Source organism: Aspergillus vadensis (genome assembly GCF_003184925.1).
Source record: "Aspergillus vadensis CBS 113365 unplaced genomic scaffold BO88scaffold_3, whole genome shotgun sequence".
NCBI classification, from domain to species: Eukaryota; Fungi; Ascomycota; class Eurotiomycetes; order Eurotiales; family Aspergillaceae; genus Aspergillus; species Aspergillus vadensis.
This window is the reverse complement of record NW_020292041.1, coordinates 223532-244981: the sequence shown is the minus strand read 5'-3', so window position 1 is coordinate 244981 and position 21450 is coordinate 223532. Positions and strand designations below refer to the sequence as shown.

Sequence of the window (21450 nt, the reverse complement as noted above, 5' to 3'; positions counted from 1 at the left end):
TAAATCGTGCATTAAAAAATCTCAACACCTCACTGGATGGATGGACTGTGGGGAAACCATACATGTTACTTACACCGTACTACGCGTCACTGAAACATACATGAGTATTACTATCCGTAGATCTTAAGCCGGTCTGTTCACCACTCTTCGCGCTCAACGAGGCCTGGGAGAAATCAGGACCATGTATAAAGGCATCGCCAATGGCAACTAATAAGCGCAAGGAGTCTCGTTTACCTATTCCTGAGGTTGCAGATTGGAATCCTGCAGAGCCAGTTTCCTCTACGCTCGCAGCCAACCTTGCACCACACCTTTCATCACAGGGTGATGGGACGCTTGGTCTAACTAAAGAGGCATTTTCGCAGCTCCGGCATGAGTTGCTCGACGGGAAATATAGTCGTCTTCAGCTTAATGATAGTATCACTGATGTCAAGAAACTGATTTGCATCGTGCTGAAAGCAGGTCTAGAGCCCTGTATCAGAGATGATAGGTCGGAATTACAAGGTCAACTCCTGGACTGCTTGGACATCGTCCAAAATGCTGTTGACAAAGCACCATTAGCGCTTTTGGAGATGCCAGAGCCTGAAGTTCTGGGAAAAGATGCAGCAAGTCCCTTGTACTCGTGTCTAGTCGTCTGGCTAGTCCATCTATTCTCTACCTGGGACAGTGAGCCTGTTGAAGATAGAATCAGTGGCATCCTCGCAAGTATGTTCAACGCTTCACACAATCATACGAAGCTATGGTCTTCGTTTGTTGGTATTACTGCCTTTGTTCGGGCCTGCACTACTGGTTTGTGAAAATCCTCGGCTAGATTTGAGTCCTATACTGATCCCTCCAGAACTCCTTGATGCTCTTGAGGCCTATCAGTCTCGAGCCCCGCTTACCCATGTGGCCGGCTCCCCTGTAGTATATCCGAAGCAGCTTTGTACTTTGGATGTTGACAGACTTGGCCTACGCTGTGGATCTTTGAAGAAATTGATCAGACTTGAGAGCTGCGCTCAAACAGTCCGTCTATGCCTTGATATGCTCACATCTACAATCAATGCTCAAGTTTCTTATAATATCCCCTCCAAACGACAGGATCTGGTATGGCTCTCTAATGGTTATCGGCGCTTGTGGAAGCTCGCTGTGCTTTGGCACTGCAAATCAAATATTCAGGACGTCACAAACCAAGTGCCGACCTTTTCACAGTTCCTGAGGTTCATAAAAAGATTTTGTGACCATGTTCCACATGCATCAGCGAAACAAAGGCTAGCATACATTTTCCTCCAGACATTCGCAGAAACCTTTGCTCTAGAAATGCTAAATCAGGCTTCTGATCTCCAATTAAGCCTAAGCCATGCCATTGACAGCTTCACTAAGGCTTTCACATCTGAAAAGGATATAATGCAATCAATGGGTGCTACTGTGCTACCAATCAAGAGTAACCTCGCCTTGTTCAGTTCATTTGATACTTGTCTTCAGGTATATCATCCCATATGACCCTCGCCATAGCTACCGTCTGGTTAACTCAAAGCTAGGCTGCGATCGAATGTTCCCTCGTACATTGTCCCATGACTTACAATTCTCCCAACGCAAAAGGTGCAGAGGCAGCTTTCTGCAAAGGGTATTCAACGGAATTGGTAGCTATTCACAAGTTCCCAGATTCTGGCCACTCTTCCATTAGTGGTGTTGGGGCTGTCCGGATGGCCAAACGTCGCTGTCTCCCGCGACTGGATGCCTACAGAGAAGGCCAAAATGTGGCACAGAGGCTTATATCCAAGTCACTTGAACTACTCAGCTGTGACCGGAGTGGCACCCTGGGGGATCTGAGCTGTGCGGTTCTGTAAGTCGACATGTATTGTCCCCGTGAATCCAATTGTTGACTGACAACGGAAAGTACATCATACATTGGACTATCGGAGCAGGACAAACTAAAATTATTATGTTTTTTGTGCAATATCCCCTGTGCATTGTCCAGAAACCTGATAGATATGATGAATTTTGATTCAGAGGACAGTTTCAACTGTAGAATCTGTGACCCCAAATGTCGTGACCTCAAACCAGAAAGCAATTCCAACATTATCAAGAGTGATGAACTATGTCAGATCTTGAATCACATCATTTCCAACCTTTCACGGACTGCAAACCTGAGAATAGCTGCGACAGTTGCGTTAAGAAGGACGTTGATGCATACTTCCGACTCAGCTCATATGCAGCTTGCATCTTCTGTTTTCGGCGAATTTTGCCTCAATTCTCTCAGGAGCTCTGTCAGAGAGCTACGTCTTACTATGGGGTATTTTTTATTGGGAGATCTTGCGAAAGCTTTGAAGTGCTGACCCTCTTCAGACATTCAATAACCTCATTCGTTCGTATGGATCTCGACCACGAAACCCGACGAGGTAATTTTATTGTCATTCTGGACTGGCTACAGAGCCTCTCTGAGAAACAGGAGACGCCATTACATGAGACATGTATTCTTACTCTATGTCATCTGGCGCAGTGAGTTTGATCCCGTTAAGTAGTTGTGAGCATTCGCTGACATATCGTATATCTACAGGTTTTCTAACGATGAAGAGATGAATATCATACTTCTTCGTCTGGTAGAGTACCTTGGACATCCGAACCCGTTTATAGGGGCGGTGGCTTATACCGAAGTACGTGTGGCTCCTGATATTATGATCATATGCTGCCTTCCGCATGTGACTACATTAGGCCATCATCTAATAGAACTTAGCTCTCAGGGCTTGCACAGCAGCTTTCTGTCACTCCGGCCGCCTTGTTTAGGCCTTTTTGGAGGACGTTGTCAGTGACCGTTGTGAGAAATTTTCAGTCTCGCCCTTACATGGCAGAACAGCTGTGCGACCTCCTGGGTATGAAAGTGGATGACTTCCTCAGATTGACAGAGACCTATGTCCTTCCATATCTGGTACTTACCCGGAAGCGCGATGTGATCATCAGAGTTGGGGCAACGTACAAGGACGCGAAGACACCATTCGATATCTGCTCAGAGAAGAACAATCTTGCATCGATACTCGCTTTTTTGCTAAGCCAACCATCGCCGAATCCAGAAGAATCCGTCATGTCCGCTTTGTCGGAAGTTGATACTGCCTTTAGGGGCCGTACTCTGGCTGAGCTTTTGAGAATTGAGCCGATACTGATTGCCTGTGACCTACTCAAAGGCCTTGGCGACTTGGGAGAGGAGAAAGGCAAGAGGGTATGTCGTTGCTGATTCCACAGCGAGATCGACGTTGACATGAAGGAACTGTAGTTTCTCCGCGCACTTCATCTTTTAGCCGTCCTTGTTCCACGAAAATCAGGTCACACACCAAGACGAGCGAATCTTATAGGATACTTCATTGAGGAGCATGTTCTTGGAATCATTACACAGTTCGCTCATGCTGTAAATGACTTCCAAATCAGACAACCTCTGATTGAGAAGAAAAGGAATATTGCAGCGATTGGAGAGATGATAAAGGTTGCTCGTGGCCATATCAGTAGCGCCTTACCCCAGGTTCGTACATAAGTCAGCTCAGATATCCTGATTTTCAGTATTAAGCTAAAGTGAGATAGATATGCGCATGTTTGCGAGCCGCTCTTGAAAATCAAGAGCTGTGTAATAATGCTTTCATTGTCTGGAGAGTCCTGATCATTTCCCTACAAGAAGAGGAAGTTGAGCCCCTCATTGATCAGACACTGTCCATTGTGATCAGATACTGGGACATGTTCACTGAGGATACAAGGAAGCAAGCGTACGAACTCGTTGAATACATCATGCAGTCTCACCATGAGTTGGTACGCGATATCTTCAATACCATGCCCTCGCTAGCATCAATTCCCGTACTCGACAAGCATGAAGCGACGCTTAATAGCATGAAAGAGAAGATGGATGTACGAAGCCATTTTCTCGCATTCATTCGTCGTTGTCAAAGTGATACTGCAACGGTTGTTGAGCAATCCTTGCATGAGCTAGTTCCTTATCTCTCCCAGAATGAAGAGTTCATTCATAGATCTGTTCTTAGTGAGATTCCAGATCCAGTTGTTGCACAGCTAACACGGTCATTGCTCGATTGTTGTGTGAAATTCAACACTAGCTCGGATGTTATAACCAAGTTATCGGCTGAATGTCTAGGCTTGATCGGCTGTCTTGACCCTAACCGAGTGGACACGGTGAAAGAAAAGAAAGGCATTCTGGTCTTGTCCAACTTTGACAGCATGGAAGAGACCTTTGACTTCATACTTTTCTTCCTCCAGAACGTATTAGTGGAGACGTTCCTATCAGCTTCAAATACTAGAGCTCAAGGATTTCTTGCATACGCGATGCAGAACCTACTCAGGTTCTGCGGTCTTGATTCAGCTGTGGCCAATCGATCGCGTGACTTCCGAGCGGATGAGAAATATCAACGCTGGCTAGAGCTACCTGAAACTGTTCGCAACATTCTAGCTCCTTTCCTTACCTCAAAGTATACAGTTACCATTGGGACCCTCAACACTAACTGCAGCTATCCCTTGTTCAAAGCTGGACTGACACATGGCAACTGGCTACGGAGCTTTGTGCAAGATCTATTGCAAGCCGGGAACGGTGACAATGCGAAATTAGTATTTAGTGTTTGCAGCCGCATTGTGAAAGGCCAAGACATCTCAATAGCATCTTTTTTGCTGCCATTCGCGGTGCTTAACCGTACGGTTTCTGGGAGCCCACAAGAGAAAGAAGATCTACGCTGTGAGCTAGTGAATGTCCTGTCACACCCATTACCCGACACACACGATTATGTATATGAGAACATCATATTGTGCAGTCAGGTGAGTAGCGTAACTCCATTTATTTGCGCAGATTCATTTGATTGTCTCACACTGTTCGAAACAGAGCATTTTCGAAGTCCTCGACTACCTTTCAAGGTGGCTACAGGGCAAGAAGAAACAAATCAATAGTCTCAGGAACCACAGCCATCCTTCAAATCGTAACCACAAGGGAGCATCTCGCGATGCTTTGTTAGACACCTACCATTCGCAAGCCAAAGCTGTAGAGCTACTTCTGAGTTCGATACCTCCAGAGGTCATCTCCAAGAGGGCTGTTGAGTGCAAATCGTTCTCACGGGCTCTGTTCCATTGGGAGCAGTACATCCGACAGTGGAAAAACCAGCATTCTAAGCAAGGAGGCGCCGCCGTCGAACCTCTCTACCAGCGATTACAAGATATCTACAGTCGGATCGACGAACCAGACGGTATCGAAGGAATTTCAAGCCATCTGCACGTGTTAAACATCGATCAGCAGGTACTTGAGCATCGAAAGGCAGGAAGGTGGGCTACTGCACAAAGCTGGTATGAATTGCAACTTGAGAAAGAACCAAATAATAGCGAAGCACAGTGGGGTCTACTCGCATGTCTCAAGGAATCTGGACAACAAGGTATTTCCCTAGTCAATCCCCGTCCAGCCGGCCCACTGACACATTCTTAGATGCCATTCTCACGCGGTTCGAGATCTTGAAAGCAAATAATTCATCTAGAAAGTTTCTACCTTTTGCAGTAGAAGCGACCTGGATCACAAGTAATTGGGGAAAGCTAAATGAGTATCTCCAGCAGCTCTCGCAGTTGGGTAGGGGGGAATTTAATATTGAGATCGGATTGGCCCTCAATGCTTTCCGGCGCGGCAAGTATACGGAATTCTGGGAACATATAGAGGCCTTACGACTCAGTGTGGCCAAGTCCCTAACAGCTAACTCCGTGGTATCGTTGCAGTCATGTCATGATAGCATTCTCAAGCTACACACTCTACACGAGGTGGAGTCTATAGCCCGCGCTAAATTTGAGGATAGTGAGAGCAATGGCTCGCGCACAAAGCTACCTGATATACTGGATCGACGTTTGGATATCCTTGGGGGCTACATCTCTGACAAGCAATATCTCTTAGGCCTCAGAAGGGCTACGATGGAGCTAACGTATGTCGCTTTTGCCTTCTTTATGAATTTTCTCTTGTCAGATGCTGATAGAGCCTTAAAGGAACGAATTTACCGATTCTGACATAGCCGCTGCTTGGCTAACTAGTGCACGTCTGTCGCGCAAAGGCAACTTCACCAATCAAGCATACCAATCGATGCTCCATGCAGCTCGTCTGAATGATAGATCTGCCACTATTGAGCACGCACGGCTCCTCTGGAAAGACGGTCATCATCGAAAAGCAATACAAACACTGGAAGGCGCAATTACTGCTAATGAGTTCTCGTCAGAGACAGCCTCATCTCAAGAGCGCACCTCATCGCTAGTTGCAAATAATGGTGAACATCAAAATATGCTCTTGGCTCGAGTATGTCACCGTCCATAGGCTACTGACACGATCTGACTGTATCAACTATATAGGCACATCTGCTCCTGGCCAAGTGGACAGACAGGGCAGGGCAAACACAATCAGATGCTATCGTCCAGAGATACAGGGAAGCTATAAAGCTCCACCCTAGGTAGATTCTATTTCCCAGAAAGGTACGGCAGGTGCTTTGAATAGGAAGCTAACTGGTTCTTAGGTGGGAGAAGGCCCATTACTACCTAGGCAAGCACTACAACAAAATCCTGGATATGGAGAAAGCGAAACCTCTGGGGAAGGAAGCACAAATCTAGTCAGCATTCCTATTCCTGACCTGCAAAATGATCAATGGCTTATATCTTTCACAGCTTGAGTGGCGAGGCCTCAAAACTTGTTGTTGACAACTATCTCCGGTCATTGGCCCATGGCAACAAATACGTATTTCAGTCCTTGCCCAAAATCTTAACACTCTGGCTAGAACACGCTTCTACCGTTGACCAGCCGTTTGATCCAAAAAGAGGCGACAACGAGTAAGTAGTAGTCAATTTTCCTCGGAATTTAAATATTTCAACTCCCGTTACCTTCACCTCAATTTGCATGCTGACTGAAATAATCGGAACGACTTAAAAGAGATTTCCAAAAGCACACTCTGAGCCAGCGAAAAAAGAGCCTTGATGATATGCATACACAACTCAAGAAATATGTGAACAGGATCCCGGCTGCGCTGGTTGGTAACAAAGTCGTGTACCATATGAAAGCTTGCTAACTAGAGACAGCTTTTCACCATTCTCCCTCAAGTTGTTGCTAGGATATGTCACCCAAATACGACGGTATACGACTTGTTGACCAAGATCGTAGCCAGGGCAGTTAACTCATTTCCCCAGCAAGGGCTATGGACTGTCCTCGCAGTGGTTAAATCCTCTTCCAAGGACCGGGCATCCAGAGGGATAAACTGCTTGCAGAAGATTACGGTGAGTTAAGAAGGAGACACTTGCATCAAATCATGGTTCGAGCTCTAATCTCAAGCAGGAAGTAAACAAGAAACTGAAGAATCAGCCATCGTCGGATATGCGTGGCATGATAAATCAAGGACAAAAATTCTCAGAGGAAATGCTAAGGTTGTGCATAGCTCGCATTGAAGACAAAGTCCTGAGAGTCAGTCTGCGTGATCTGAAGTTCAGTCACAAGGTGGCGCCTTGCAGGCTTGTGGTGCCGTTCCAAGCAATGTTAACACCGACGCTACCAGCCAGCCATAAACCTGAATACCTGAAAGGTTTCAGGGCCTTCCCTAGGGATCCTACGACTATTGAAGGTAGCGCTTCTTGTTTGACTTCTGCAGAAACCTCACTGACTATTGATAGCCATTCTGGACGATGTGCAGGTCTTGAATTCTCTCCAGAAACCACGAAGGATAGGGATCCGGGGCTCGGATGGAAAAGTATACAATATTCTGTGCAAACCCAAGGATGACCTGCGCAAAGATCAACGGCTCATGGAATTCAACAACATGATCAATCGGCTCTTCAAAAAGGATGTGGAATCGAGCAAACGACGGATGTGTAAGTACTCAAATATCCTCTTTGTTCCATTATCCTCTGACCGAGTGATCGCTGTGGCAGATATCAAAACGTACGCTGTGACACCGCTGAACGAAGAATGCGGGCTAATCGAATGGGTCGACAACCTTCGTGCTTTGAGGGATATTGTTATCAAGCTCTTGAGAGAGAGAGGCATCGCGCCAAACGTAAGTTTTCCATCTTCATGAGGAAAGCCATACAGCTATTGAAGTGGTTCTACTATAGTATAATGAAATCAGACACGACCTCAACGAAGCATGCTCCGACAACTCAAAACTCCATCTTTTCACGACAAAAGTCTTGTCAAAGTTAGCTTTCCGAATGCACTTCCTCGTGGATCGCTCCGTTCCAGGACTAATCTCGATGCAGGTTTCCTCCAGTTCTGTTTGAATGGTTCATTGAAATGTTCCCTGAGGCAGGATCATGGTTTGCCGCCAGAATTCGCTATACTCGTTCTTGTGCTGTTATGTCCATGGTTGGGCATGTCCTAGGGTTAGTTAATCCACATTTTGCTGATATATATCTCTTTCAGCTCATTTCTCTGCAGGTTAGGTGATCGACATGGTGAAAACATACTGTTCGAGGAAGGTACGGGAGGTGTTTTACATGTCGACTTCAATTGCCTTTTCGACAAGGTTAGGCGCCCGAGACCCGAGACAAACCTGCCCTGCATTTTCTTGGCTGACATGAATAGGGATTGACATTTGATATACCTGAGCTGGTTCCGTTTCGTTTGACCCAAAACATGGTTGATGCGTTCGGTGCCTATGGATACAATGGTTCGTTCTAATCAACCTTTGAATTGTCCATGTGCTAATATCATTGATAGGTCCGTTCCGCAAGACATGTGAAATTAGTCTTGGTCTGCTTCGCCATAACGAAGACGCACTCATGACCGTTCTGGAGACGTTTTTGCATGACCCTACCACGGACTTCATCGGGAAGAAGGTACGCACCACCCAGAATGTAGACGCTCACGTTGCTGATCAACAGTAGCGTCGTACACATGTCAATGCCCCAGAGACACCTGCCGGTGTTCTAGAGAATGTTCGCAACAAACTTCGTGGCCTTCTACCTGGGGAATCAGTCCCCCTTTCGGTGGACGGTCACGTAGACGAACTAATTGTACAAGCAACGGATGTAAAGAATCTAGCTGCTATGTATATTGGCTGGTGCGCCTTTTTCTAGAGGTCCTTCTCGACACTGACCCTGGTCCTGGGTGATTTGTGATTACTAGAACTAGATTGCGGATGACTTGGGTTTCCTGAGTTTTTCCCGTGCACAACATAACTTTACATTATTAATTATAGGACAAGGCTTCAAATCGATTCGAGTGTAGAAGTACACCGGCCTGCACCCCATTATCCTCTGCCAGTCCCATGTAGTTGAACGGCGCCAAGAACAGTATCTTCATTGTAACATCCTATCAAGACTATCGAATGACACCAAGACGATATCGTAAAACAATCCTGGGTTAATGATGGTCTCTTCTTAGGCTCGCGCTCCGTTCCCTATCACTGCGACTGCTATAGCCATAGCTGCTGTAGCTCGGGCTACGGCGACGGCGACGTTGAGAGCCGTCCATACGCGAATGTGTCCGCCTTGGCGGTGGTGAAGTTGAACGGGATTTGGAAGAAAGGGATCGAGAGCGGCGTGGCGACCTGGAACGCGACAGAGAGCGAGGCCTATAGATGTCATGCCTTTCCATATGCCGAGAACGGCGATATTTCCTAGCCGGTGGCGGTGACCTTGGAGCGCGACTATCCGACGGGGGTCCGCGGCCGTGTCCTGGGCGGCCAAAGCTTGCTCTGCTATGTTGAACTGGTGGTGGTGAGCGAGAGAAGGCTCTCCTAGGAAGAACAATCGACACATTCAACATGGCACCATCTAGCTGAGCTTCATGCATGTGCGCGATGGCTGCCTCTGCATCCGCAGGATCGTGGTAGAGTATGTATGCAGTGCCCCTGTTTGTCATGACTAGTAGAGCGTCAGCCTGGGCATGTGGAAAGCATGAGACTATAGGACTTACAGGCTTTGTTCATGGGAAGGTCAAGACTTTGTATGTCACCAAAACCACCAAATATCTCCCGAAGATGTGATTCGGTAACATTTTTGGTCAACTTTTCAATAACTATCTTTGATTTCCGTTAGTTCCAGCATAAAACCTACAGATTGGAATGATGCAAGCGCAACCGACCTTTGAGCTTCTTGAAGCATCGGCAGAGGGACTCGGAGTCCGGCTGAAGTCTTTCTTCCTGTAACGTCTGGGAGCTTCGCTTCGGCTTCGGCTTCGGCTTCGACTACGGGATAGCGCTCTGTTGTGCGACGGTGACCGCGACCAGCTTCTGGAACGGTGACCAGTGCGGCGAACAGCACCACGCTCCACAGAACGACTCCGGGGTGTAGTGTTGAATTTCGATTCTGAGCGAGGGGACAAAGAACGCTGCAAGGATGGGGCCCGATCAAATTCCGAGGATGGCAAACGGCCACGAGAGCGGCCCCGAGTGTATCTTTCTGGCATCCTACAGGATCCACTTGGTGGAGGGAGCTTTCTAGGAAACCACCAAGGCCAAGCTGAACAGATTGTAGCAAGAAATAAGTCCGGATAAGCGAGATATCAAGGGAGCGAGACGCATCGAAGGTCTGATACTGAGTGGGGTTGCCCAAGACGGATCAAAAGTTGCAGAGTAATTGGAAGCCTGTTGTGCCATGTATGAAGGTCAGAGCCAGGTAGGTTTGCTATCCGCACGATAGGCGGGCCCCATATTTGTTATCCTTATCCCCTGCACATCAACAAAACCAATGCTAAAATATCATTCCCTTTCTTTCCTGTTTTCTACGTCTTTTTCTCTCTTTCTTTTACTGTTTCGATCTTGGTTTCTGTTCTTTTCGTCTAAGAAAAAGAGAACCCACATGTTGAACAAAGTACCCAGCCAAATAACAGCAGCTCCATGCTTGAAGATTGGTTTATTACTTCCAAGTCCGGAACGATCGCATCGTTATATAGTTTCTATATAGAGACAGTTGTGCTCATATGTCAACAGAATCACCCCACTGTTCGTATGCTTCAACAACAGCGGCCGTTATTTGTCTCTTCACCTGCTTAAGCGCATATTCGAAATGCTCCCATCGGATATCTTGCGCTTCGCCGGTCTCCTCTTCTGCATCCAACGCAGCATCACCGGCTGTCTCACATATGCTCACGATCTCAGCCCCTGAATACCCGTCAGTCTTCATGGCCAACACGTCCACCTCAACTTCCGGGTTAATGACGGATTTGCGAAACCATATGTCCAGGATTTCCTTCCGCGCCTCGTAGTCGGGAGGTCCTATGTAAAGTATATTGTCCAATCGACCGGGGCGCATCAACGCCGGGTCTATCACTTCAGGTTTGTTTGTGGCGGCGATGACTAGGACACTTTTAAGCTCCTCGATGCCATCCATTTCATTGAGAAGAGTTGTAAGAACATTAACCCCGCCTTGTGATGAAGTGCCACGTTTCGAGGCGATAGCGTCTATCTCATCGAAGAATATGATGCTGGGCCTTGCAGAACGAGCTTTTCGAAAAATTTCTCTTAATGCTCGTTCAGATTCCCCAACGTACATGCTTAGGATCTCGGCTCCCTTGACTGCCAGGAAGTTAAGCCCTGCTTCCGTGGCCAATGCTTTCACTGTCAACGTCTTAGAGCATCCAGGTGGCCCGTAAAGAAGTACACCCTTCTTGCTGGTCAAATTAAGCCTCCTCATTCGCTCAGGATGCTTGGCCTTGTCAGAACTGCAACAGCACAATCTAAAGGTGCGCGCTTACCTTCAATGGACGCTCCACTGCTTTCTGCAAACGTCTCTTGATCTCGTGCTGCCCACCAATGTCCGACCACCTGACCTTGGGCGTCTCCAAGAACACTTCGCGCATAGCAGTAGGTCGAGTTTCCTGCAGGGCTGATAGGACATCAACGTCCTTGATATGTATAGCTGTTCCTGGTTCATGAGTGGTCGGACCTTCAACAGCATTATCGGCAGGTATGCGTTTGTCACCAAAACAAAGCTCATGTTCCAACGTCTGTCTTTGCCGTGCCTTGCGACTGATCAACTGTAGCAAAGCGAAGAGATCGGCACCCACGTAACCATGTGTTTTCTCCGCTATCAAGTCTATGAGGGTATCGCTCAATGCCGGGGATGGGGATCCACATATAGCACGCAAAATTTTAGCTCGATCATGTGCTGTCGGAATATGCAGTTCAATCTCAGTCGCTAGTCGATGCGGTGTCCTCAGGGCATCATCGACATCATTTGGGTGACGGGTTGCAGCCACAATCAAAACGAATGCATTCTTTGTAGCGTCAATGCATTCGCATAGAACCGATGCCAACGACTGGCTATCGAGCGATGTCCGTCTAGGCGCAATGAACTCCACCTGGTCAATCAGGATTGCACTGGGTTGAGAACGCATTGCTTCTTGGAATATATTGCGCATCTTGGATTCGGCATCCCCGATATTGCGGCCAAAGGCTGAGGATCCAATATGGAATGTTTGCCTCCACCCTGCTGCTTTAATCTGTTCCAGAAGCGCCGTCTTACCTGTTCCCTTCGGACCATAAAGAAGAATGCCTCGACTGTGTTCATAGAATGAAGGCATTATTAGATTGACTAGACCAGGGTTAAAGTCAGCAAGACTTTCATTGATACTCTCAATTTGCCGGTCCATTCCTCCCAGCCCAGTCGGCCGCACTTGGATATTGGAAGTTCCGCGCTCTAGAGGTTTCTTAAGATCTTCGCCCATTATGATCTCGCTGGTTTCAGCGAACCTGAAGAGAGTACAGGCAGTACTTCCATCTTCGCCTGAGATATCTGCCACTCTGAAGCTTCGGCGTTGACCCCTAAGCTCTATCTCAAATACTAGGCCAACAGTAATGCCATCGCATTTCAGAAGAGGAAACTCCAGGGACCATGACCAGTGGATTATGTCAGAGGGTGGAATCGCGCCGTATCTTGCAATCCTATCACTATCTGAACACTCTATAATGGAGACTTTGTCGATCTTATTGAGGGGCCCATCGACCTTGCATATTGTAATCTTCTCCCCAATTTTGAATCCATAGCATTCCTGAAGAGTTCTTGAGGTCTGTACAACCGTATTTTGAATGTTCTCGGTCGCGTTCCAAGCTATTGCCGTTTTCGATGGACCGTCGGCGAGACTAATATTGCACACATCTCCAGCTCTGAGCTTCAGAAAAGCCAGGGACGACGAGGAGAGATAAACACGAAAGGCATCTCTATGATCAGTTCTTGTTTGCTTTGACAGCGGTCGAACTGTGAAGGCTCGAGTCTCGGACATTTTATTTTTTTTAGCGGTAGCTGAAGGCCCCTCCAAAAGTAACGCCTAGTGTCCCGCGTTCCCACTACTGCAGCTTGAGTACACCTGCTGTTTACAGTATCATGACCTGCATAATGATTCTTTGTAAGCAATTCCTAGGCACCAGAAGCGATAAATTTGACTTGTTGGAACATTTTGACTGCCTTGACTTACATTTAGGTAATCCGAGAAAGGCGTAAGTAAACTGGCTGCTGAGCGCGTATACTGGATTGATAAAAGCGGGATGGAAAAAGAAGAGATTAAAGTCTGATAAAGGGAAAACCAACACAAGAATATGGAAGGCTCTTTCACGAAATCTCCCTCATTTCTTTTGCTGATATGCTTGATTGATTAATACAATGTAGAAAGACAAAGGATGGAGAAAACAGGGTTCCGAACAAAATCTGTACTCCGTAAGGTGTTTGTTCACAAATAATGGGCCATCTCAAATGGATATCCACACAGCCCCACTTTGAGGGGAGCAGAAGATACAATAGTAACATCATGGTCTACTATACCGGCCGCAAATGTTTCCAAGTACTCGATAGTAACTTCTTTCCGGCACAATGATAGAATGGCAATGCCAGTGCTACTGTCAGTGCTAGATTACTGAATGAGATGTGTACAAACCGTACAGATACAGAGAGGACTAACTCTCACAAAAGGTGCACGTTACCAATGAATTCCATGCATTCTCCCTTCTACCTATCCATGTAGGTTATACACCATCATCTTGGATCAGGTTAGACCATGATCCTCCAGGGACGTTCCTTTTCTTTTTTTTTTTTTTTTTTTTTTTTTTTTTTTTTTTTTTTTTTTTTTTTTTTTTTTTTTTGGCCGCGCTTTCTATTAACGCTCCTTGTGTGGTGATGCTCAACTACCTCGGTGCTTTCCTTACTCGACGATCTTCAATTTGTATGACCACCATCATAATTGTCTCCGGCTGCAGTCAACTTTTGCCAAGACCATTCAGATAAGGACATGCCCCAAGTTTCCTCATGTTTATTAGGAGATGCTGGCGGGTGATGTATACCGCACTTGCAAAAGACTGTTTATGCTATACCTAATTTCACTTGCACAGTAATGAATACACAGAAGAACGCCACCTGGGAAAATTCAATCGCAGTAAGTGGATGACGACCCAAGACAGAACAGAGAGAAGAATGAAGGCATTCACGAAAACCATAAGCCCCTGCCTTCATTATCAACATACATAGGTTAGGAGCAGAATCAGCCAATTAGCTTCCCAGCATCTATTCGAACCGTGAACAAAATGATGTATTGAAGCCATGGCACACAAACCTGTAACACGCAAAGACATAGAGTCATAATGGGAAAAGATAGCCCGAAGACCAAACGAGAGTGTACTATCAAATCAACAGCACTTCCCACCCGCATTGCCGTTCAACCCGGAACCTTGCTGGTCTATGCTCACGCCCTGGGAGCCGACCTGTTCGGACTTCGACGTATCCATTCCTTTTTTAATATCGGATGCGAGATCATAAAACGCTTTCTCGATGTTGATGTTGTTCTTAGCTGATACTTCAAGGAATGGTATTCCCAGCTCATTGGCCAATTGCTGCCCTTGCTCAGTTGACACAGCCCTCTTCTCCTCCCAATCACATTTGTTGCCAATAAGGATCTTGTGAACGCCTTCGCTCGCATGTTGCTCAACATTTGAGAACCAGGTGCGAATGTCTAAGTACGGCGATTGGGCATTAGCATTAAGTATCTTATGATCCACCTCGGGTTCAAGGAAAGCGTTTCTCACTTTGAAATGATCTTTCGTCGGTGACATCGTATACAAGAAGGATGCCCATGGCTCCTCTGTAGTATGCGGTAGTGATAGTTCTAAATCGCTCTTGCCCAGCTGTGTCCCATATCTGGAGCTTTACGCGTTTACCGTCCAACTCGATGGTACGTATCTTGAAGTCGATTCCGATGGTAGTGATGAACGACGGAGTGAACGAGTCTTCACTGAATCGCAATAGACAGCATGACTTTCCCACCCCAGAATCCCCAATCAGCAGTAACTTGATCTACAGAGACCGATGTTTAGCTTATTGATTTCTTGGGGCATCAATCATACTCACCAGGAAGTCGTAGTTCCTTGTACCAGCCATCTTGTTGTTGCAGACTCGAGGTATACAGAGAGCGAGGGATGAAAGCCGTGATAGTGAGTTTATGTTCTGCGTTGTGCTAATCCCTACTCGATATTCGTCTTAGTTGGGTTTGACGTTATTCTCCCCTCTCCTCTGTTGGTCTTGCGTGCCCCCTCTCTTTTCTCCTATCCCTTCCGATTCCGCTTATGGTTTCTCGACAAATCTGTTTTTGGCTGGAATCAAAATTTCACTTCACTTGATTTGTCTGCTTGTCTCCGTCAATAATACCGACTGTAAAAGAACTCAAGTCTTCGAATAGTGGCAGGTGCTGGATTCAGGATCTTCCACGGAACCAGGAGCCGGTCCGGAGAATGGGGTCAGGGGACGGGACGGGACAAGACAGGTGTTGTATCGGAGACCTTTTGTTGAAGTAAGAATCGGCGACGTTGGACACGTTGACTTTCGGAAAGTTGCCGGGGGTAATGATTTCATTCGATAGACAACAGTAGCACAACTTATCTTTGGGAACTGATTTCTTTCAAGGTTTATTAGGAAGCTGGCAGCAGTATATGCACGTACAGTGAGTACATGTTCGGAGTAGTATCCCGGGCACTTGTGTAATCGCCTAGTATCGTTCGGTCTACCCAAGCGCACCCCACAGATGAAAGTACTCAACTATCAGCTTTTATACCACTTTAAGACAGCTACTGTCCATTTGTGGTTCCAGTCAGACGTTCCAAACACAACAGACAACAACAACAACAACAGTAATATCAAGAGTATTACTTGAGAACATAGCATCAATGCCCCTTAACCTTGATCACATCCTTGGGTATTGAAATGGTCACTAACATCGAACACATCATTTCACGCGATAAACACTAGGATGGTCCGAGATATACCAAGATGTAGAAATGAGCTCCCTTGTACATAAGCTTGGTGTAAATTGGACCACCACAGTATTCTATCATTTTTCGACGATACGTCTACGACAGCATGTGAGAGATAATACAGGAAAATTTGTTCGAAATATTGTCAGCCGCCAAAGTCAAAAGTCACAAAATATAATTGCCACCAGAAGAGTCAAGTGATGCATAAAACGCCCCAGTGAGTCAGCATCCCGGATTGCATCAAATCCATTTTGAGTATACCCAACCCATTCGTTCAACAACCTTGAGTTGCCGGTCAATCGTATCTCGCTCGACTAATTCATTGATGTCTTCCTGGAATGAACGGAGATCTGCGCCTTTCAGTATGGACCGCGCCTTTGAGAGTAGGACTTCGGCGTTGCATATGAGGAGACCATAGTCTCTAAATGCGAGCGCATCGCCGGGAGTGGAGGCAGATGATGTTAAAGTCCGATGTACAATCCTACAGCAATATATTAGCCCTGAATCAAGGTGTTGTTTGGAACTAAGCTAGAACTTACCGCAAAGCATGCCTCAGTTCGTCCTGCTGCTTACCCATTCGAAAGCCCCTTCGACTGCCAAGCAAGCCATAAAGCCAACGAAGAGTCGCATATGACACCATTAAACCTGGGGTTAGTCCAATAAACCTATATGAAGTCAATGGCTACTCTGATATTCCTGGCCGGAAGTCGTACCCAAAAACCAGCTCTTGGCTTTTCAACAGAGCGTCAATTCCCCCTATCGCAATTTCAACATCTACTTTTGTCTTCTGTATCTGTATTAAAAGTGCTCGCACCAAATCACCCTTGACGGTCCCAACGAAAGGACTACGTAGGTCATTTTCATATGCTTTCAGCACCGGTGTTAAGTCACCTTCCCGGACTTTAGCAGTAATGACATGAGTATCAAAAGCATCATAGTCATTCTTGTTCGGTTCACAACGATCAAGAACGAAGTCCACAACCATTCTTTCCAAACTAGCTCGATCGGCTTCCAAGCTGTTTCTACTCATCAAAGCAATCTCACTCTTTTCATCATGTCTTATAGTGCCAATAAGCCTGCGAAGTGGGTCTACAACCCAGTTGTTCCAAAACTCGATAGTTGTTGAACCGAAGTTGGCAATCCATTCCAGGAGCTCATGGCGCCTATTCCTTAACAGCTCCAGTGATGTACTTGTTGATAATAGCGCAAGGGTCAAGGGTAGCCAAAAACGTACTAGGTAATGGGGGCGTCCAGAGTTGTCGATTGTTGTGGCTGAAGCTTTGGCATAGGCCGGTAGAAGCTTTTCAAGTATATAGCCCAGTTGGTTCATGACGAACCTCGGACCCTCAGATGATAGATCACTGCAGTAATGCATGCGCATCGACGTAACTTCTTGACTGATCGCCAGTTTTATGTGCTCTTCATGATCCCACGGAACATTTTCCTTTTCAGCATCTTCAAGGAGCAATTTCATCAAAGCCACACTCTCAAGGACGTTGGTCTGCCAGCTCTCAATGAACACGCCATGGCTATTGTCACCTGTAGAACTGTCGCCAACTGCGCATGAGAAACTGTTCCTTATGAGGATCCCTATGCTACAAGCATTCATATCTTTCAATGAACTCAATGTCTTCCGCTTCTGCCGTACATCTGACTTCGCTGTTGAGAGTGGTGATAACATCCTTCCCCGCCAAAAATGCAACCTTTGAGGAAGGACACACTGGCGAACAGATTCGTAAAATTGCATCCAGTTGGGTTGACCGGACGTCCGGGGATTGTTCATAGAGTTAGCATGGTGACAGACTTCTCGGAATCGGCTCCAAAGCACCACTGGTGATGTTTGGAGCATATAGAGCCCAAGTGACCAGGGGGACTCCAAAACACTGTCCCAATAAAGCATCTCGTCATTGAGGGAGAGTACATCATCTGACAGCGTATTCAGTATAACTCCGAGAGTCTGGACTGCAGCCTTAGCAGCTACGAGCCAAGAAGTGTCTACGACGTGTGCCGTGAAAGCTTTCACGTCTGGGAGCGTGGAATCAGCATCGAGCACATCCTCGGGGTATTCGGCAATTATTTTCAAGAGCCTTTCCGTCTGCAGTAACGGTTGAGACTTGGATGTCACGGAAAGTGTGTCCATGAGCTTCTCCAGTTTCGCGACATTCTCAATAGGGTATTTCGCTTGGCTTGCGTGTTCGTAGACGTCTAGCGATTTCGGATAGGCATTATCGCTTATTTGCCGCCACAGTTTATCAAAATGTGCATCCAGACCGTACGCCCTACAGTGACAGTGTCAATACTTCCCTCATGCTGACAATACAATTGAGTAACTTACTTATTTATCGCATACATTGCGAATGGTGGAGCAAACGGCAGGGTAGGGCCAACAATAGAAATTATGTGGAATAACCAGAAGAATTACTGATGAAGAAGTTCGGGTTTAAGAATAATGGCGTCATGCACACCAAGCAAATCATGCAAACATCAAGCCCACTTTCACACCTTGAATCAAGTACTCTCTCTTCAGGCCAAATGATATAATCAAATGTATCATTTGGTGGGTTGTGGCAGGGTAACACGGTGTTCCGAGCATTACCTAAATGGCTACTACATCTATCGTAAGGCGAGTAAACTCACGGCGCGTCAAGTTTAAGCTTGATTCAAATAAGACCAATCAAAAAAGAACATCCCTCTGCAGAGGGCTGATTATGCTGGGGAATCTGTACAAAAGTACAATATACACTGGCCACGACAGTGACTATGGTGCAAGTATTATCTGTGTGATATAAATGCTGTGCTCAGCAGGGCCTTCGCTTTTGTAGTCCTCAGGCCACTGGTCATGGCTTAGTAATCTGGCCCCCTGGCCCCCTGTCTGAATTCTCGCGTCCCAAGTTGCCTCCATGCAAAAAGGGTAAATGTATGTATGTACATAGTGTTAATAAAGTGCACAGAGAGTATGTCTCATTAACCTACCCGGGTGCTGCATAGATCTAATCGAGTCCACTAATATCTACAATTCTACATAGTGAGCGCTCTGTACAGTGCAGTGAGGAGGTCGCTTTGATTAGCTGCTAGGGGTAGGAATAATAATATAATTAGATAATAATAAGTAGCGAACATACTAACGTATCTACCAAGGAATACAGACTAGTTTCCAAGCAAGTGGAGCTAACTAATATCGGTCCCAGTCGGCTAGCCAGTGGTGCCAGAAAGGTCCAAGGCCAGGGGGAAAAGGTCTCGCCACCTCGGGAGCGGCTGTCCTGGTCGCGCCGCTTCTTCCACAAGTGTTCCTGAAATACCAGCCAACCTCTCACAGGCAACAATCCATTAACAACTACTTATTTGTTGCTGCAACACTTTTATCCTTGTTTATAACATTGGCCATATGCCAATCGCATAAACACGACTCTCTAAACCTCACATACCTCCGTCATCTACGTATTTTCGCTCTGATAGCGAGGATTTATTGAAGGAGAGTTGAGAAGAAAAGTGCTAAGGGCAAAAGCCGGCCTGCGTCCCAGTACAATGTGAGCAGCTTTTGATATACCACCCGTTCTATACATGAATTCTTACAGGGCATAGGAATTCCACCCTTCTGTCTACGCCAGAATCATACTGGGGCCAGTTTGAAGAAATCTCCAAATACAATACTCATCTGAACGTGGTCGAAAGACTATGGACAGCATGGTATGCCTGGATGCAAAATGACGTTCTTGCAACTGGAATCATGTCTTTCGTAATGCACGAAATTGTATATTTCGGGCGTTCCCTCCCTTGGATCTTTATAGACACTCTCGGCTTGTTCAAGAACTACAAGATTCAAAGCGTGAGGCTCAGGATTACCGAAGCTTACCTGCCATTGTTCTAACTGGGCTACAGAACAAGATACCATCCTTACGGGAGCAATGGGATTGTGCTAGATTTGTGCTACTCAGCCATTTTACCGTGGAGCTGCCACAAATATGGTGAGAAATACTTGATTTTCTTATGGGCCGTTTGTGATAGCGTTACTAACAGCTCTAGGCTTTTCCACCCGATGGCCCAGTTTTTTGGCCTGTCTACCTCTGTACCTTTTCCCTCTTTGTGGACCATGGCTTATCAGATAGCGATATTTTTTGTTCTGGAAGACACGTGGCATTACTTTTCCCACCGTGCTCTCCATTGGGGGCCACTGTATAAAGCCATCCACAAGATTCACCATCAATATTCTGCACCTTTCGGTATGGCAGCTGAATATGCTTCTCCAATTGAAGTCATGATTCTTGGATTTGGTACTGTTGGTTGCCCAATTCTATGGTGTGCAGTAACGGGCGATCTGCATATTTTTACGATGTACATCTGGATCGTCTTGCGGCTTTTCCAGGCCATTGATGCGCACAGTGGCTATGAGTTTCCATGGAGTCTTCATCACTTCCTCCCTTTCTGGGCTGGCGCTGACCACCATGATCTTCATCACGAGAAGTTTGTAGGAAATTACTCCAGCAGCTTCAGGTGGTGGGATTATCTTCTTGACACCGAATACTCCCCGGAGGCTATCAAGAGGAGAAGGGAAAACAAGTCCGTGAAGGATACCAAGAAGGCTCAGTGATATTCCAGTCTTTGCAATGCCTAATTTAAAGGTGACCGGCATGGGCCATGCCTTAGGGCCATAGGGGCTCACTGGCGATACGGCCATTCGGCGTGACTTGACCATGGTTATCGACGACGTGATACATCATTTTATGACTTACACTTGCTAATATAGAGATATGGATTTTAATTCAAGTTATATTCTTTTGGGTCGATTGACTAGCTGAGGGTGTCATGGCTAGGATTATACTATATCCCGTGCCTTGAGCAGGCTTATGTAATTTAGTCTATTGAAGATAGTTTCATCTCTTTTTCATATATGTTCTTTATATTCTAGTTTTGATCCTTATGATAGGAAACGGGAGAGAGGCTATTAAGGGGCGTTGCCGGAGATGTGTCAATGTTGGAGTTTATATTATAATAGCAACTAAACTTCTACACTAGACTGATTACAATTCCTCGGAAACACCTAATATGAGACCCCGGCCTGTGAGAACCTAGGACAAATACCGAATCTGTCCTTAGTGCGCATTGAGTGGTGTTATAAATGTAACAGCAAGCACCAGCAAATAGCCTGTTGGTGTACACATCCTGTTCTGCATACTAATTCCGCTTTATCCTATATTTAGATAGCTATGTGATGGTAAGCGGCTTTCGGAGGCATATGACAAGATCATAGGAATTA

The 21450-nt window shown here is 46.2% G+C and overlaps 5 protein-coding genes across 5 annotated transcripts; 2 read left to right on the top strand and 3 right to left on the bottom strand.

Annotated features, from left to right (window-relative positions):
• The first annotated feature begins 151 nt into the window (after window positions 1-151).
• atrA (protein kinase MEC1) lies at window positions 152-9172 on the top strand. The gene is made up of 26 exons (XM_025709356.1): window positions 152-786; window positions 836-1461; window positions 1518-1822; window positions 1877-2272; window positions 2326-2478; window positions 2537-2633; window positions 2714-3193; window positions 3248-3490; window positions 3550-4779; window positions 4844-5384; window positions 5435-5915; window positions 5977-6280; window positions 6334-6431; window positions 6495-6587; window positions 6643-6804; window positions 6905-7001; window positions 7051-7245; window positions 7304-7586; window positions 7636-7833; window positions 7894-8018; window positions 8077-8159; window positions 8221-8343; window positions 8399-8486; window positions 8546-8630; window positions 8681-8799; window positions 8848-9172. The coding sequence occupies exons 1-26, from the start codon at window positions 201-203 to the stop codon at window positions 9037-9039; spliced, it is 7383 nt and encodes a 2460-aa protein (XP_025566320.1). The 5' UTR covers window positions 152-200; the 3' UTR covers window positions 9040-9172.
• Window positions 9173-9342: 170 nt separating this feature from the next.
• Window positions 9343-13186, bottom strand: BO88DRAFT_449929 (putative AAA family ATPase; the record flags this gene model as incomplete). The annotated part of the gene is made up of 6 exons (XM_025710530.1): window positions 9343-9672; window positions 9722-9828; window positions 9881-9986; window positions 10021-10425; window positions 10951-11610; window positions 11660-13186. The coding sequence occupies 6 exons, from the start codon at window positions 13184-13186 to the stop codon at window positions 9343-9345; spliced, it is 3135 nt and encodes a 1044-aa protein (XP_025566319.1).
• A 1169-nt stretch (window positions 13187-14355) lies between these two features.
• srgA (Rab family GTPase srgA) lies at window positions 14356-15778 on the bottom strand. The gene is made up of 5 exons (XM_025701611.1): window positions 15726-15778; window positions 15298-15571; window positions 14976-15243; window positions 14507-14902; window positions 14356-14457 (listed from the first exon to the last, which is right to left on the bottom strand). Exons 2-4 carry the CDS (start codon window positions 15325-15327, stop codon window positions 14580-14582), a joined length of 621 nt encoding a protein of 206 aa, XP_025566318.1. The 5' UTR covers window positions 15328-15571; window positions 15726-15778; the 3' UTR covers window positions 14356-14457; window positions 14507-14579.
• A 658-nt stretch (window positions 15779-16436) lies between these two features.
• Window positions 16437-18548, bottom strand: BO88DRAFT_449927 (NCA2 family protein; the record flags this gene model as incomplete). The annotated part of the gene is made up of 4 exons (XM_025710529.1): window positions 16437-16677; window positions 16736-16861; window positions 16910-18475; window positions 18532-18548. The coding sequence occupies 4 exons, from the start codon at window positions 18546-18548 to the stop codon at window positions 16437-16439; spliced, it is 1950 nt and encodes a 649-aa protein (XP_025566317.1).
• Window positions 18549-19889: 1341 nt separating this feature from the next.
• Window positions 19890-21246, top strand: BO88DRAFT_401653 (sterol desaturase family protein). The gene is made up of 3 exons (XM_025705898.1): window positions 19890-20022; window positions 20076-20161; window positions 20220-21246. Exons 1-3 carry the CDS (start codon window positions 19924-19926, stop codon window positions 20782-20784), a joined length of 750 nt encoding a protein of 249 aa, XP_025566316.1. The 5' UTR covers window positions 19890-19923; the 3' UTR covers window positions 20785-21246.
• Window positions 21247-21450: the final 204 nt, after the last annotated feature.

What these genes read in the sequence shown, in the direction of transcription:
- BO88DRAFT_401653 (XM_025705898.1), top strand. Translation starts at nt 19,924, where the DNA reads ATGTCTTTCGTAATGCACGAAATTGTATATTTCGGGCGTTCCCTCCCT. An exon ending in AGAACTACAAGATTCAAAGC is followed by an intron (nt 20,023 to 20,075) that starts GTGAGGCTCAGG and finishes ACTGGGCTACAG; the next exon opens with AACAAGATACCATCCTTACG. An exon ending in GTGGAGCTGCCACAAATATG is followed by an intron (nt 20,162 to 20,219) that starts GTGAGAAATACT and finishes TAACAGCTCTAG; the next exon opens with GCTTTTCCACCCGATGGCCC.
- atrA (XM_025709356.1), top strand. Translation starts at nt 201, where the DNA reads ATGGCAACTAATAAGCGCAAGGAGTCTCGTTTACCTATTCCTGAGGTT. An exon ending in ACTCTATGTCATCTGGCGCA is followed by an intron (nt 2,479 to 2,536) that starts GTGAGTTTGATC and finishes GTATATCTACAG; the next exon opens with GTTTTCTAACGATGAAGAGA. An exon ending in AGGGCTACGATGGAGCTAAC is followed by an intron (nt 5,916 to 5,976) that starts GTATGTCGCTTT and finishes AGAGCCTTAAAG; the next exon opens with GAACGAATTTACCGATTCTG.
- srgA (XM_025701611.1), bottom strand. Translation starts at nt 15,327, where the DNA reads ATGGCTGGTACAAGGAACTACGACTTCCTG. An exon ending in CAAGGAACTACGACTTCCTG is followed by an intron (nt 15,244 to 15,297) that starts GTGAGTATGATT and finishes CGGTCTCTGTAG; the next exon opens with ATCAAGTTACTGCTGATTGG. An exon ending in CGACGAAAGATCATTTCAAA is followed by an intron (nt 14,903 to 14,975) that starts GTGAGAAACGCT and finishes CGCCGTACTTAG; the next exon opens with ACATTCGCACCTGGTTCTCA.